Below are 17,662 nucleotides of genomic sequence, written 5' to 3'. Positions count from 1 at the left end.
TAGTCATTCTCATGGTCATACAGGGTAATGCTTTCATTTTACAGCACTTTTATTTTCCTCATTTTCCTTCTCCTGGCTTCAGGATCTTTGTAGACGTGCCTTTCAGTAAAGGAGCTCAGGTGAAGCAAAGCATGGAGAGACACACTAACACATTTGGAAAAAAAACAACAGTAGCATGCTGCTTCTGAGCACACAGTCCCTGTTCTCAGGTGGAGATTTGTAACAGAGGCCATCGCATTGCAATTTGGAGTGGTCTCAGGCCTTAGAGGAAAATATTTCGCAGGAGCAGTACTCCAAGGAGACATAAAAGTCCTGGTGGCCACCTGCCTGTCTTTGTGGTGGAAGGTGCTTTGTACATGCTGGTGAATTTTAGTGGAAAAGAGGGATAAGCTGAGAAAATCAACTAAATTTGATGAAGGTATACCAGTCCAAGGGTGACCTTCAGGCTCTCAACTGTTTTGATTAATTCCCTGATGCAGTCAGTAAGTTTCTCAGCAGACTACAATAACCTTATTTCTCATACGGTTTTTCTGCAGTTGTCCCAAGCTGCACTCAGTTCATCAGGGATGGGAAGCTGGCCATAAGCAGACTGCAACAGAATAGGCTACAGCAGAGAAGCAGCCAAATTTAAATAGCCTGAAATCCCTTGCTTTCAGGGCACTTGGACATGGCTCCTTAGGAGAGCTTTCAAAACCCAAAGGGCTTCTAATCCCTAGACAGAGCCAGGGCTTCATGACCAACATGTGCTTGTTACAGCACAGGAGCAAATGCAAGAGGACTGTCTGTTCACCATCCTACACTGTGCATTTCATACCTGGTATCAGGAGGAACTTGTTGCCACACTGAACAGCTCTTGTGAGTTTCTTCCTATGCGTTACATTTTGGGGAAAGGACTGCTGAAAATCTTTCTGCTCTGAAGTCAAGCAGACGTAGAAGTCAAAAGATCTTGTTGAAACTCAACTCTGAGTGGGAGAAGAAGAGTTCTTACATGTTCCATGGTCATCTGCTGGGTGAGACATCTGAATTTCAGAGGCAAAAGATCTGCCTATCTTTTTAGCTAGCAGCCGGGAATTTAAGGCATAAAAGGAACAAGAGTATGGAATGAAAAGAGTTTTTCTTTTTAGAAGATAGAAAAGGGCCTGTTTGAAAGTATCTTATTCCTATCTCCTTTAATTTTATTTGATTTAATGTATTCAGCACTAAACTGCAATGATTTTACACTGCTTTTTACCCTAGGCATTAGCTGAAAGCAAAATCCTAGGCTACATCCCTACTTCAAACTCTTGGAAGTGTAAATCTGAATGCCAGCCTATTTGTCCTAAGTTTTCTAAAAACCAAACTACATCTGTAAATAGCCACCTGTGATGCTTTGATGATACTTCAGACTTCTGATTCTAATTCAGCAGCTCCCACCTGTCTTATTTTAAGACTACAACCGGGTCTAGGGATGTAAGCTGTTGTTGTTTATGGCAAGTTCTGCAGAAGCTGTTCATGATCACATCCCTGATAAATGATGGGCACAGATTGCATTAGAGTATGACTGCCTTATACATTTGTTGAAAAAAGGAATGACCTACAGTTGTCTGTATTATGAGGAAGGTATTTAGTTGTCTAAATTTAACATCTTCAGGCACTTTCAAATGTGTAATTAAACCTTTCTTTTTTTTTTATGCTAGGTGTAAAATGCTTTTGGTTTTGCACTCCTTGCTGAGGAAAGATCCCTGCTAAATCTGTAGATAGGTTGTAGAAAGAGCCATGGAAATGATACACAGAGCAAACTATTTCACTCAGTTGCCTCATGAGCTAGAAGTTCACTTTGTTGCCTCATGATCTTGAAGTCTAAAAATCCTTGACAGGAATATTAATAGTTGAATATTCCCCATTCAATGGTAACAAAGTAATACAGACAAAAATTGCTGACTGAAAGAGAATTTACTTAATCTCTAATCCGGTGACCCAGGCAGCAAGCATCTGTTGATACTAATTTGTTGTACACAGGCTGCATTTTAGAGTTTCATAATTATATTATGAGAAACAAACAGTGCATTTTTTCCTTAACTGAAGAACCTACTGCATCTTAAGGTATACCTATGAGTACACAGATACACAGTGCATCTCGAGTGAACTAATCCATTTAGTTCTAATTTTACCAAATGTTAGTCAAAACAGTATGGGACTTCAACATCCAGTTGTGACATGAATCCAATTAGTATCCTGATGCTGGGCAGAAGGGTTACAAGCCCATAGTTTGTGTATGTTTTGTAACTAGTTTTCTGGTTTGACTTTAGGAAGAGGTGACCTAATAAAAAAATCCAGTCGGTTTCAGTGGAATACATAGGTACTAAGCAGAGATCAAGCCACGTGAGTTTTGCATTTCATAGGTGTTATAGTCTGATATGGTGAATGATTGTCTTATTGTCTTTCACGTATATCACCTTAGTATTATTAATATACATCTTATGCAAGGAATACGCAAGGAGTGGAAGGGCTATAACGCTCAAAAAGCTAACACTTCTCTAAATGAGCTGTTCTTTTGTGTAAAGCCCCGCTTTTCCCAGAGCTAACGAGTTTCAGCTTTTTCCTAGTTTGCTAGGGACAAGCTTGCATGTCTCTTGTTACACAGCAGAAAACCAAAGCCTGTCTGCCAGTTGTTGCCGGTGCGTGCCCATTTGCAGCGCTTTCCTACCAGAGCTGGCACAGGAGAGGAGGGGTGTGCAGCTGGGAGGCATGACATGCGCGCTTGTGCTCAGGGCACTGCCTGGTCCCGGGCACCCAGGAGCACAGACTGGACTTCGTTAGTCCTCCGAAGGGCATGGGCTGATTGAACGGCCCTGCTCTTCCTCCAGCCTTTTGGTGCTTCGGGACCTTTCAGCCTGTTCTCGCCTTGGTGGTTGTTTGCCATCCAAGCCCTGAAGTGTAGCTGCTTGTTCCCATCACCTCTGCCTGTTTGCCCCCTCCATCTCTCTGTAGGGAGCTGAAAAGGATACAGTTTTCTGTCAGCTCCACAGTATATCAGTCCTGATGATGAAGGTTTGAGGAAGATTTTAATTAGAGTCAAAGCAGCAGTTCAGGAGCCAATCAAAATAATAATAATAATAATGCCAATTGTTTCTAAAGACTTAACAGTAAATCAAGAATTTCAAGCCTGCTCTTCAACTACTCTGTTGGAGCGAGCTGTTCATAAATGACCCTTTAGTAAGATTTCTTACAGGGCAGCAAAAGGAAAGTGAGAAACTGCCAGTTGAAGCTTTTCATGCTGATCTCATTTTTGTCTTTGAGGCTTAAAATATTCACAAGCACCGAAAGCTGATATTTATGAGTGGAGCTGGGGGAGGGGGGGGCGGGGGTGTCACTTAAACAGTTCCTAGCCCATCACCAACATCTCTAGCTGTACTCCACCAGCTCCATGGAGATTCAGTACTCCGATATTTTTAGAAGTAATCGCCTCCATATATTTCAGCATTGTGCATTCTAAAACACATTCTTGCCTTTTACTTTGTTTATAGATTTTTTTTTTATAGAAATGAACTGTTTTTCCTTGTTTTCCAAGTAGTATTTCTGCAATTCAGTGACAGAAAGTGCTGTTGAACTTGAAAGAACATCACTTTCTGTTAAATCTTCGTTAAATTGTATGCCTGTGTCCTGCTCTGCCTGGAGTACCATAAATCCCACTCATTTTTATGGGGTTCAGTGGATGTAGATACATGCCAAGTATAGAGACAAAGAAAGCACACAGGTGTAACCAAGGATTTGACCTGTGTAATGCAATAGGAGGAAAGCTGTACTCTGCAATCTGAAAAGCACAACATATCTCTTTGGCAGCAGCAGAACTTGAACATCAGCACCTTTGATCTAATACCACTGAGGCTCAATAAGCCTCAAACACAGTGACCACTTCGGAGGCTTCTACAGAAAACCGCTCTGTAGTGAACACTCGGCTCAAATAACTTTCTCAAATTTTGATGAGTAGAAATACTTTAAAGCTTTCATTCCAAGCCTTGCAATCCAGCCTAGAACTTTTTCTTTTTTCCTCTCCCTTACATTTGTAGCCAATTTTCTAGACAACATGCCCTTGCGAAGTTCTGGCAAGTTGAACATGGAGACCAGAAAAGAAGATGGAGAGAGCACAGCACCTGCCCCTCCGCAGAAGAAGCTGTCTTGTCAGTGCCACCATCACTGTCCTGAGGACTCAGTCAACAGCACCTGCAGGTTTGTGGGATATATATATTTGGCGGTGAAACATGGGAAGACGTGTATGTGGTAGCTCAGCAGTCCCAAGCTGGGTGTCGCAGTTTTTTGTTTAAGGAGTAATATGTAAATGAGTTGTTTATACATTGTGTCTAAAAATCGGAGGTAATTTTTACCTAGATACCAGCTACGTATTTAGATTTTTATGGTAGGGTGTTTACTTCTTTACAGTTTTTGATAATACTTGCATTAATTCATTGCACATGAAATATTCTGAAGGTAGAAGTTTGCTTTTAAAGGTGCATGCAGTTAATGGGAGGAGACTTAATGGAGATATATTAAAATGTCAGTAAATGCTTATACATTTATAATCGCTCTCTACAGAATTGATAAGAACCCTCTTCTTGGTGTGTGTCTTTGCAATAGCTGAGCTATCTTTTGTAGGTCCTCAAGGCATTGGGTTTTTTGCTGCTTCCATGCTAAAAGGAAAGTCATCTTTTTCTTGAGGTGAAGTGTTGAGTATTTTCTTATTCTAGTTATAGTCTTCTGTTTGGTTTTGTGTTTAGAGTACTACAAATTTCTCATTCGGGCTGGATCCTGCTTCCTCAGATCCTTCTGCCTCCCTGGGGGAGAGGCATGTCCAGCTGTGCACAGTCCCCTTGAAGGCTCAGCCTTGGTCTCTGTTGCACTGCCACTGCCTGAAGCAGCAGAGGTGACTGAGGGTACCTGTGGTGGGACCAGGCTCCTGTTCCTCCACTCAAAAGCAGCTCTTGCTGGACACATACTATTGCTTTTGAATGAGGGTAGTGGTCAAACACCCTTGCCTTGAGGTGCACGTACAGTTTGCTTTAGCTGCAGCAAAGTAGGGCCGAGCTCTTCATGTTCCACATGAGGAATTCAAACTTTTCTGCTTATTTAGAGCAGGTAGGATACTGGAAATATTCACCATCAGCTATAGCCTAGTGGAGTTGTGGGAATGGGAGAAGTATCGAAGCAGGGCACAGATGTGAGCCCAGCGGAACGTGCCAGCTGGGTATGCAGTGCTGTTTGAGGTGAGACAGTCTAACATTGTGTCAGGTCTTCAAGGCAGCACATTAAAAAGATAGGCGGGGAGGGCCTAAGGTTGCTGAAGATGTTGATTGCTGTGTTGGATTTTTGGGTGTTGTTTTGTAGCCTGACTTAATTCTGCTCAGCCTGCAGTTTGACACTGAAGTGTATCAAAGTTTTGATGACAGCTGTAAATCCCATTTCCCCTTTCTATCCTCCTCCTTCAAACCCATGCTCTAGCCAGGAGTTAGACCTAACTGCTCTCACATGGCAGGCAGTTCAAAAAGCTGTAAAAACCCACTCTGATATCAATTTGCAGATCCCCTGCAGCGTGAATCAGCTGTTTCCTGTTCCTGCCCAGCAAGAGCCACTGCTTTCACACGTGCTGTCTCACACACGCAGTAACAGGGAAGTTGCAGATGACTTTTAAATCCGTGAATTAGGGAGCACAAAGGGATCCATGTTAAGGAGCCCATTGAACAAGGTTTATACGCCAGCTGGGTAGGCCTGCTGTTGCACATTGCTTTGTAGGCATCATTGACATTGAGTATTTTTCATGTTACCAGAAACTATGAGTGAATGTCCTATTAAAATGGATTTGTGCGTTTTCCCTCACTGTGATACTTTAGAGAAACTCTCGTCAGAGTCCCCTTTATAGTGTCAAATACCAAACTTGGTTTTAGGTGTTAATGCCCAAGGACAGGCAGTTAAGTGGTAATAAAACACATAATTATAACCCCTTTTGTCTTCATATCTTTGCACATTTTGGGCTTGAATGTTCTACTTGAGTGACAAAATTACTTTTTCCAATTTAGACATTAAAATAATAATTGAAACTGGAATTTACCCATCAAATGTTAATCACTTTTCTGTCCAGGAAAATGGAAACAGTCAAAAGACTTGCATTAGAGCTACTCCTCTTTCCTGTCCTGTGCTGTCACCTCAGCAGTATCCACCTTGCCACTTGCCCAGTGAGCAATAGCGTAAGTGAGAAATTGCTGAAGAGTTTGGAGTAATATAAAACAAAAAAAATTAAATACCCTGCCTTCATGGCTTGTCAGCAAGAATCCTTTTCAGATGGTGATCATTCCTGTGGCTCCCCTTACCTTGGTGAGAGCACTGCGGTGAGGTACAAAGGACACAACACCCCTTGTTTTCCCTACATCTTAGGTGTAAGTCTGTAATCGTTTGCTTCTTAAATTCCCTACTACATAGCTGGAATTACAGATGAAAAGTGAAATGGGGTGTTACATAGAGAAGAGGGTCCTAAATCTGCTGTTGGGAAAGAGGAGTTGTTAGGTCTCAGGTTAGCTGGCTGGGTTGAGACCAGGTTTCAAAAGATTTGACCAAGACCAACCAGGTTAGCAGGCATTATTCATTCCCCCTGTGTTTTGGGATAATCCTCCTAGGCAGGCAGTAACTTTCATATTTCATCCTAGCTCGAAGGAGCGTTGGCACAGTTTTAAAGCACACAGGAATTCTCACTGAACCTCACTATAAAGGAAGTTTCCCCCTATTGAAGTTCAAGCAGTATCGATCGCACTGTGTTTGTCTGAAAAATAAATGAACCGCTCAAGATTAAACGTTATTGGATTAATTATCTGCTTCCCTCAGATGTAGCTGCTGAAAGCCTTTTACATTTTATATTAAAAAAAAAAAAAAATCAAACCTCTAATCAGCTCTATCAGTCTGTTAAGCTTTGGGCTGTGCTTGGACCTGCAGAGCTTGGCTCTGCCAGCCCTGCAGGGATGAGCCAGCATGTGCTGGGGCACCCAAGGGCCTGGCAAAGCCCCGACACCTGGGAAGTTCACTGAGCACACCTATAGCCAGGGCTTGGGCTCTGAAGAGCGTCAGGCACTGTCCCTGCCAGGGCTCTCACCAAAGCAGGGAAGCTTTGTGTGTGCCCAGGAGGAAGGAGGGCTGAAAGTTCAGTGCGAAAGCATTTCCAGCTGTGTTTAGATTAAAACTCTCAGAATAGAATAGCTAGTCCTATTGCAATCACCATTAAAAATGTCTCATAAAAAGCAGTCCGCTATCCCACCTGAAGATTTTGGTCTGCTACCACAGGTATTTATCTATTAAAGTATAGATCTTGCCTGTAGTACCAGTAGTCTGAATGTTTATATAAAAAGGAGGACATCTGGTGGCCATTTAAAATCCTCTCCATAATTGTATTTTTAGAAATTTAAAAGTCAATGTTCTTTAACCACATCTGTATCAAATCCTCTAACAGCCTGCTGTGTTCCTATACAGAATTTCCCTTTCTTTATACTTCTGCAGCTTAAGTCCAGTAATACTTTAGGGAGCTAAGGATAACACTGCAGCTTAAAATGCAGATTGCTTTCTACATCAACAGAAAAGCAGTAGCTCTAGTTAGAGTGCGCTCTAAAAAAATGGGGCAATCCATGAGCACAACAAGTTTTAGAAGACCCATTAAAGGGTCATCTCATCAAGAGAGGGTTAGTGTCAGGGAGCAGTGAAAGGGGGCCAAGCCAGAAGCTGAGGGTGATGGTAGGGCCAGCCATATCTTACCCACCAGGACCCCATTTCTCCAAGGGTACCCAAACACAACAGGCTGAGGTAGCTCCCTTGATGGCCCTTCACATGGCTAGTAGTGATCTCGATCCAGGCAGGAGATGAGGCTGGAGGCAGGCACTCCTCTACTATCACTTAGGGAGGGGTTTAATATTCAGACCTGAGCTTAAATGGAGCGGGGGGGGGGGGGGGGGGGGGGGGGGGGGGTATGTATGGGTGGGGGGGTCCCAGGTGGGGCCACTCTGGGCAATTGAAGCTCATTAGCATGTTCAGGGCCCTGGCAATTAAGATCTTTGCAGAAGGTTTGCAATCCTCTGCTTGTAAAGCGTGTGTTAACCAGCAACGTGTTGAAACTTTATTCTTCTTTCTGAACATCTGCGGGATTCATAAAAGGCTTTCAGTAAAGAAGCTCAGAGCTGCTTTGAACACAACCGGGACCTTGTTTTACTGTTCCATTTCAAGTTTTCTGTGTACAAAGTGAATGCACGGGCAGTTGTGTCTAATCATAATTAATTGCATATTTTAAAAACTAGTGTTAGATTTAATTAGCTTTGACTGTAATGGGATTGCAGTAAAGGCAGAGGCTGATTGGGTGCATTGTTGTGCTCTATTTTCCATTCATAAATAAATGCTGACAGTTTTAAAGATCAGGCTGATAGAGTTTAATTTCTTACGTGTTGCCTACTGGTCTTGATTGTGTTTCTGCCCAACTGTGTCTTGAGGTAGCTTTGGTTATCTAAAGCAATAAAATAATTAAGTTGCTTTTTCAGTGTTACCAGAGGTAATAATTCACTTGAGTGATGTTATTTTTATTCTCCCGTTTTCCAGATGATAGGATTGAATTTTCTTTGTAATTTGGTATGTAGGAGGAAGAAGACTTCAACAGTGGGCCAAAGCACTGAGTTTAGGCAACTTTTCTTGTAAGCAACTTTAGTTTTTAGGGTAAGGTTGAACATTTTCTGATAAAGGAGCTATGGTGAGATCTTACAAGTTAGCCTTTCGATTTTTTTTAATGTTTATTTTTATTTTTTAATGTAATTCTTTATACAGGGCTGTACCGGAGGCAGTTAAGTCCCCTTTGATGATTAAAACAAAAAAGAGGTCAACAGTGACAAATTCTTGCAAGCTCCAGTCTTTGCTTGCCCCCTCTGCCAGGGCTGAATGTCTCATACGTGGATCAGCAGGTGACTTCACCCCAAGTGTTTAAACTAAAATGCAAAGTCCTCCTCCCACGCTTTTCAACTGTGCCCCAGAAATTCCTTGTTTCTTAGTTTCAGGGCTTGCCCATTAGATACTTAATATAAACCTTAAACTATATAGTAATGCAAGTCCAGTCTCCCTGTATTGAGACCTGTTGCATTAGTCTCAGATAGTTTTTTAGCGTGTGGGAGTACTTTGGTGTTATTGTGCAGAAAGTGCTGGGATACCTAAGACTTCCCTTGCATATTGAATTTACTTATACCAAAAAAAATTCCAAACCAGCAAATATCCATGTTAAGTGTGTCCTAGCATTAAAGAAGAAGCTACATCATAGAAATTCAACTGCAGTGTAATCTTAAGGTCAAGTAAAAGAAAATATTTGGTCTGTGTTTAAATTTTGGAGACAAAAGAAAGGAATAAAAGAAAAAGGGAAAATGAAAAGAGGAAGATGAGTAGCTTTATTTTGACTATTTGCTTCTTGATAGTTCTTGCATCTACTGAGACAGATTTTGCACATAAGTGAAAGGTGCTAGAGAGCCCTGGTGAAAATGAAGAAGTACCCATGCTTGGTGCTATTGCCATACCCCAAGTTGGGGTATCAGGTCTATAGACCTGTCAGATCTCATATACTCAGCATGAAGCCTGGACGGTTTCTAGGGCTCTCCCTCACAGATTGGCATACTGGCTTGTTTTCTGTGTTGTGACTCCACGTGTCAGGGAGAACTAGTTGATCTGATTTGTGATTTAGTAGAACAATGCAAGACACATTTGGTGGGCTGGGTCATTTCTCAGTCCTGGGACAATAGTACAGGCAGGTAGTATAGAGAAAATACTGATGGATAGACCTACATGTGATATATGAAAAGATGCTCTGCTAGGATGTGTTGGGTACCCTCCTTTCTCTCCGCGTGTAGGGTCATTGTTGAGCACCCAGAGAGCCAAAAGGTAGCATATACAGCAGAGCGTATGTGGTAGGACCAGCATCACCATCTTGGAGACTAGTGTGGCCACAAACCGTGGCCCGCTGTGAGCCAGCTTCTTTGCTTTGTTACACCTGTATGTCTCTCCTTGCCTTCAGAGTAGCTCTGCAAACATCTGAAGGTGCATCTGGCTCAACAACTGTGTAATGCTCTTCACTTGGTTTCATGTTACTTCCCTGATGCACAGCCACTAACTGTATTATTTTTTCTGAAAAATTAGCCTGTGTTGAACACATTTACAGTGACTCTTTGTTTAATGGATAGTGTCGAAAGGCAGTGTTTTGCTAAATTTGGCCTTCGTCATCTTCCTTAAGAACGCGACAAAATACGTGAATTAGATGCGATTTGGGAGTCAGCCAATTTTTTAATTAGATTATTTCAGCCAGTCTGTACAGAAGGATATGAACTTCCCAGTTTCTGTACATAATGTAACAATTTTTGATCATTTTTAAAAACAGTGCAGAAACTTGTCATGTTGCTTTCAATGGAAGTGAAAAGATGCGGTACCTCTCTCTGATATCAAAACCAGGAGTAGAAAGAGGAGGAGTGGACAAAAATAATAATACTCGTATGGACTCAACTGCAAATAAAATTAAAGATAAGGAATCTTTTCATCAAGTTATTTAACCCATCTGTTTGTGATAGGCACTGAATGGGGGAAAGACGTTGCATTTCCAAGTTAACTTATTGCCATCCCCAGCTGCATCACACACACAGAGAGCAGGACAGGAAATCTTCGGCAGTCAAGTTTTGGTAGCTGAGGTATCGCATCTTCTGTGAGAAATGGCTGTTGGCCAGTGAGGACATCTGTGTGAGCAGCTGCAAAGCTGTTGGCCTCTGTTCCTCTCTTCTGACATTTAGTAAAGGTCTCAGTTAAGATCACCTCTTTCTTTCTGGTAATCTGTAATTGTAGCAGCACCTTCTACATCAGTGTCTGTCAGTGTTTCCGCTATTAACTCCCTCTATTTCCTGGCATTTGACTTGGCTGTAAAAATTCGCTCTTGGCAAATATATGACATACCAAATCTGTGCTTATTAGTGATCACATCCAAAACGTATTTAATTGCTCTCCTGCACCATACTCTAATAAGAGGATGCTTTAGTGGAGGAGGTTAGTGGATGTGTACCTGGATGTATTCAGTAATATCAGGTTGTTCCTTCTTTACACAGCATTTGCAGAATCAAATTACACAGAATTCAAATTACAGAGTTTAAGAAAATAATAGTCCTATACCACAAATTTTTGCTAGGAAGCGGAGAATAGGTTTTTCATATTGCTTTGCATGTATCAGCGACGTACATATGTTTCTATTTGTGCAGTCACCAAAATAAACATAAAATTGGAGACGTTGCAGACTTATCTGACTTGTTTCTGACTCGTTATAATAGTAAGAACAGTTTCATTTCTACCATAGGCAGGTATGAGGTAGGGTAGTCAATCAAAGAGCAGGGGTATGCCCTGCCCTTTACTTGCAGTGTGTGGTCCATCTGACATCCTGTGAACCAGGAGAAGAGGCTGGGGGCGGGAGGGGGGAAGCAGGTAAGACATACTGCATTCTTTTCAGAAGTCGCTTTTACCTCTTGCCCAAACACCTGAGAAATTTTCAATAAGATAATGAGTTCTTACATTGCATGAAAACTTTTCGTTTTACTTTTCTTAGAGGTGGAAACAAGCAGTACCAATGTTTATTCTGCTCAGCATTGCTACTTTTAATTCTCTCGCACTTTTCCTTCATTACTGTACCGTTGTCTGTAAAGAACATGATTTATCCTTATTGTTGGAGCTTTATAACTTTTCCATTTTGCTCTATCCAATCTAATTTTGTTTGTCTTTTTAAATATGTATTAAAATTTTCAGAGGGACTGAAGTGCTTGAGGAGCCTGAATTTAATTTTCAGAAATGAGCTAAGAATCAGAGTCCCATGGCAAGTCAGAAAAAAAAGAAATAAAACTGCTGACTTTCTTCCTTCCTTTTTCCCTTTTGCAAACAACTTGACTTTTCCTTCCCCTGCTTTCCTTTGGTGAACTGAGTGTTTTGGATTTTGCTGGGGACTGTTAGCTGTGGAGTTCATTTTTGTGTTTCACTTGATTGCAATTTATTGTTTTGTTGCTCTGTCCCCTGGGTTAAACTTACTCATTGCTTTGAATCAAAGGCACCATGCAAACAAATAAAATCTAACCTAATATAATATTCTACTCTAATGGATTCCTTACAGTCTCTCTTCTTGGCAATCCTATTGTTCCTATCTTTTAAGCTTAAGCAATGAAATCAGGGTGGTTGTTGCCCAAAAGGGTTGCTGTCTCCTTTGCCTTACTCGTATGCACAATGTCAAAGAAGGGTAGAAGTCATTGCTTGCTTCTCCGAGAAAGTAATTTGTAATGTGCAACTGGTTACTTTTCAAATCCAGAAGTCAATAACCCGTGATAGATTATTATTGGAAGTAATAAGCTTACTGTGGCTAGACCCTGCACCACTAATATAAAAATATGCCACAGCAAATGTTTGACATGATCCTATCCAGCATCTCTCCGTCGTGTAGCTAATACTTACAAATTGTGTTTCTCTCTTACATGTGTAACTGTGCCTCTCGTTTCCTATGTCTTCATTGCCTTTGCTGTTGTTGCTCTGTTAGACTCTCCTTTGATTCAAGTAAGGAGCAAATAATCTGAAATTTTGCTGTGTTTAAATTTTGTAATAATTTTTCCTTTTTATTTCCTTGTTTTAACTGAGTTTGTTTCTTCTCTTCTGAAAAATACTCATTGCACATAATAACCAGTGTTATTTTCCTGGGGAAATAACAAAATATTTTATTTCTATGTGACTTAAGCTCTTTCATCTAAGACATTTTTTCTTTTTTTTTGGATCCTCTTCCTGCAAATCAGTCAATTTGTGTTTCTTACACACGCTATGTATCTCCCTCAGAGTCCTGAGAAATTAATGTACAGCAGTCTCAGTAAAATGCAGCCACCCTTTTCATGCCCTCCTCCCCCTCTTTCCATAGCATTCAGGCATTTGACCTTCATCGAGGAAGGACGTTTATCACCAGCACCATCTAGCCATCTGTTAGTATACTTGTCCTCCCTGGTGCACGTTCTTGTAAACGGAAGCATTATGGATCACTTTAGGCTTATAACCCAAGTAAACAGTTATGAAGGGTGTTGATGATAACTCAAGGACTCATACACAAGAGTGTTGCAGTTTGTAATATGGTTAAAACAGGAATCACAAATCACTCTTAATAATATTTCACGTTTAGTATCTCAAAAATGTTTCTTTCTTTAGGTCTCCACTGTGGTGCAAATATCCATGCCTTGTTCCCACACACAAGGCAGACCTGCTGTAGCATTGACGCTTGCATTTATATAGGTCTCCAAAGTCTTAGCACACTAATGATCATAGGCAGAGAATGTTGAGATGTTTGTTAGTGGGGTTTATAGCTGTGATATGTTGGAAAGGTAAGTGTGTCAGCTGCAAGGCAGAGCCTCCTTTGTGTGTGCAAGAGCTGGTCCGCAGCACTGTCGGCTGTTGGACTGTGTTGCGAGAGGTTGCCTTGGGTTCCTGAATCTTCCAGCCTGCCTTAGTACATCAGTTTGTTAATGGCAGATTTGTCTTGCAAGGAACAAAGTTTAAGACTGTATTTAGCAGCACAGTTTTCACTTCAAAGCCTTTTCCTGATTCATTCTTTCCAATCCTCAGCACTGATGGCTACTGCTTCACCATAATAGAAGAAGATGAGTCCGGTGGACATTTAGTCACCAAGGGATGTCTTGGATTAGAGGGCTCGGACTTCCAGTGTCGGGTAAGAAAGCATTTGCTGCCATAGTGTCGCTTGGCTTTTTGATAGCTTTCAATTGAAGTGCAGTCAACAGACATTGGTATGTCCATGTTTTTCACTTCTGTTCATTTGGCAGATAGTTGCTTCGCCTTGATTGCTGATGGGAGTGCATTTATATCCCCGAATGATGATATTATAGCTTCTCCTAACAATAACTTAAGTTTTTGGTTTTGGCAGGGCTGTTAGTAGTAACACTCCTGCTCGGAGGAATTTTGAATTTAGAGAAATGCAGTCTAATTCCTGAAGTCTTCACAGTAGCTAAAGTTAGTTAGGATGTTACTTGATGGATCGCAGCAACCTTTATGTCTTACATGCAGTTGCACTTTGGTTTTGGATTTCTGGTGCCAGAAATTCGCTTCAGGTAGTACAGTGATCTCCTGATGGAGAGCAAATCTCACTGCAGGAATGGAAGGGGTATGGGCAATGGAGCAAGGTGGCTGTAAAGTGTTTGCCTTTCCCAGTGTTAACCTTAAATGATTTTACATGAGTACACGAACAGTCTGACCATCGAGGTCCATGGAAGGTATTTTACCCAGCTTCCCAGGAGAGTGGAAGCAGCAGCTAAATTAGTCTGCACAGCAACTCCTGTCTTATTCTGGCTAAACGGTTTTGAATACCCACTTATTTTTGTAGTGTAAGTCTAACTGGTGGATGTATGTGATTTGCGCAGTTCTGTCTTGCACCATTAGAGTCAATCAGTCCTTTCTGCAGCACTAGGGCACCAATAGAAATACGTTAGGGGTGATTTCATCTCTTAATTATCTGGATGAAATGTTGCTGGATATGGTCAGTAGCAGAAATCCTTACTCCACACATCCTAGAAGTCTGTAACAGACTGTAGTCCAGCTAACAAGCACATCTTTCTCTCAAGTGCCAGAATGACAGTGTATATTTACAACACAGATATTTCATTTGCTTTCTATCAAACTGTTTGTTGCAGGACACTCCTATTCCACACCAAAGAAGATCTATTGAATGTTGCACAGGCCAAGATTACTGTAACAAACACCTTCACCCTACGCTGCCACCACTGAAAAATAGAGGTAAGGGGAAGTAAATCCAGTCCCAAACTGATCTTTTCCTGCTGTTGCTCTTTGCGCCTTAGGAAGAAACAAAGCCAAAGCCAAAGCCAAAGCACCTCCCTCGAGCTGTGTGTGATTAGAGAGATAAAATGCATTAAACAGTATCACTGAATTCCTATAGATTATGATCATGTGGGAAGCGGTGCCTTGACCCATGGTCGCTGATACTTGCTATTATTCCTATTGCATACATGCCGTGAGCACCAGATGCATTAAAGTTGCACGATATTGTCCTAGCACAGACCTGCTGGCTATCAGTGGTCATCCTAAAGACTTAGGTTAGTCATGGCAGAGGATGCCTCTTGCTGTGTATGTTTTTAGCCTGATAATAAAATTGAATCCTCTTTCTAGTCCCTGCAACCTGCATTACTATTGTTCATAACTCTGCACACATCTGGGACCAGGTCTGCAGTGGTTAATCAGTCAGTTCAAGTTGTCTGAAGTCCATTAAGCTTTTTTTATTTAAAAGACCTGATCATCCAGCACTAGGACAATAACTAGTCACTAAAGCGGATTTTCTACTTGAAAAATGTAGCTGAAAATAGAATGTAGAGTAAGAACTCATGCACTGATTTCTTTTTTTTATTTGTTATTTGAGAATAAATGGACATGTATTAACTTAGTAGATTCTGGGGCAAGGTTTTAGGTTTTGGTTTGTTTGTTTGTTTGTTTCTTTAAACATCACTTTCTGAAACTTGGTAGAGCTATTTTGGCTGGATGTTGCAGAATACATTTTATAGGAATGTATTCCTAGGAAAGTGTAAATTTGTTTATGATAAACTCTTGGCATTGGCAGCAATGGCCAAGATTTGTGGTGATCAGCATGGAGTTTGGTCTGCGAGAGTCAGCTCAAGGTTACAGGAGAATTTGTAATCATGGCGTTCTGAGTTGAAAATCCAGGTCACTGTGCAGAAGCACTCTTTAATTACGCAAACAGCAGATACTTACACAAATGCATGCTCAGAGAAAGCCTTCACTCGTGTAAGCTGTTCCCTTCACGCCTATGAAATTCTGCACAGATGTGCTGCAGAATCAGGCCTATGGAGAGTAATATGTAAATATTTCGCTGTTTACTAGCAAGCCATTAAGTCAGCGAAACCTCATAAAATTCTGACTTCCAACATAAGTAGTTATGTACTACTTTGTTGTTTTTTTCATTTTAAAAAGTTCTTTGGACTGAGAGAGAAGCTCCAAAAGGAAGTCAATATTTGTTCATGCTGACTTAGTGTATCAATAAATATCACTTCAGTTTGGAAAACCTGCCATGATTTCTTCTTGATGCTGACTGAGTTTATTCTACATTAAAACTACTTAAAAATACTGAACCAATGCCTAACACTAGACATCCACCTTATTAAGATTTTTGTTATTTGGGGATACTATCTGCTGCTTATACAGAAAGCAATAAAACAAGCTTTTGGTAGTGGCAGAAGTTGTTTGGATTGATATTGGTTTTGCTCTGTGTGTATATGGGGTAAACAAAACATCACTTGGACACCATGGTGGCAGACCCATTAAATAGCAGAGAGAATATTTGTTGAAAGGAAAAATTTCATAGAGCTGGAACAGGATTCTAGCTGCTCTGTGTTGCAAAGTTATCTATTTTGGCGTGACAAACAAAAGGTGATGTATTCACTCGACATATTCTGAAGACTTTTGTTTGAAATAAGCTCTCGCACTACCGGTATCCTGATAGTATCTTGTGGAAATAAATTTCAGGAGCTGCTTCATTAAATGTGGCTGGACAGGGCTGAAGTCAGCACCTTTGTGGAAGCCTTAAGTAAATACATGATTCTTAGTGCCAGGCCTGTTTTAATTTGTTGTTGCTGTATCCTAGTATGAAAGCTCAGAGAAAAGCCGTAATTTGAACTGTAGATCCTCACTGCAACCAGGTACAAATACTGTATACAAATACACGCTACTGCCAGTGCCCAGTACTATGGCTGTGATCATTTTTTCTATTGGAAACATTTAGATTAGGCTGTGATTGACTGAGTACTGGTAGAATTGTATATCAAATTTAACATAAACTGTAAGTACAAAGACAGAGAAAATGAACTTAAAAACAACCTTCTAGGAACAACCTTCTGACCTCTAGGATTCCATGAAAAATATGTATGTTCCTCAGCATTTAGAAAACAAATAGAAATTTGGCTTCTGATGAACTTACGTCCGAGGCCATATCTCATGGGAAACAGAGTCTAGAGAGAGTGTCCAGCTGCAGGTCAGAGGTTGTTGAACTGCAAATTAACCCGTGCACCAAGGTAACATCTATGAAGGCAAGCGACTTGTGTTCTCAAAGTGCTTTTCAGTTCCTGGCATGTGCTGGAAAGTGGGTTTTATCCCCCCCACTCCCCCCAAAAAAGAAAGGAGGGCCACATACATGAAAGTGGAAGCTGGAAGAAGTAACACTGGTCAAAGCAAGGCTTGTTAAGCAAGATGGAAGAAACAACAGCTAAGCCTAGGTTTTGAGCTGATCTCAGTACAGAACTAGCAGGATAAAATACCCTAGAGAAACCACGAAGTCCTCGTCCCAGCTGTACATCTGTCTTATTAAGGAAATGAGAGTCATGATTGGATCTGATACAACACCTCTGCTTTAAACAATAAAAGATATTCCTGGAAATCCCAGCGAAAGAGCAGGCTGAGACCAGTCAAAAGGAGAAATATGTCTTTACTGATTTAGAGCCTATATAAGCAGAAGTGGTGGTGCCACCGTGTCTGGCTCCCTGCCTGTAGAGCTAGTGATGAATGGGCAAGGGAATGATTGGAGGAATGATGGGGTTTGATGTGT

General features: G+C 41.1%; 1 protein-coding gene across 2 annotated transcripts in view; it reads left to right on the top strand.

Moving 5' to 3' along the window:
* Positions 1-17,662, top strand: part of BMPR1B (bone morphogenetic protein receptor type 1B) — a 259,184-nt gene that overhangs the window by 220,984 nt on the left and 20,538 nt on the right. For both annotated transcript variants that reach the window (XM_052776085.1, XM_052776076.1), the window contains 3 exons: positions 4,050-4,209; positions 13,648-13,750; positions 14,727-14,829. In XM_052776085.1, the coding sequence (XP_052632045.1) occupies positions 4,067-4,209; positions 13,648-13,750; positions 14,727-14,829 (349 nt within the window). In that variant the 5' untranslated portion in view covers positions 4,050-4,066. The remainder of the gene's footprint in view (positions 1-4,049; positions 4,210-13,647; positions 13,751-14,726; positions 14,830-17,662) is intronic.

This window comes from Harpia harpyja, chromosome 2 (assembly GCF_026419915.1).
Source record: "Harpia harpyja isolate bHarHar1 chromosome 2, bHarHar1 primary haplotype, whole genome shotgun sequence".
Taxonomy (NCBI): domain Eukaryota; kingdom Metazoa; phylum Chordata; class Aves; order Accipitriformes; family Accipitridae; genus Harpia; species Harpia harpyja.
Note: the sequence above shows the minus strand (reverse complement) of the source record. Positions and strands in the feature narration are given on the sequence as shown.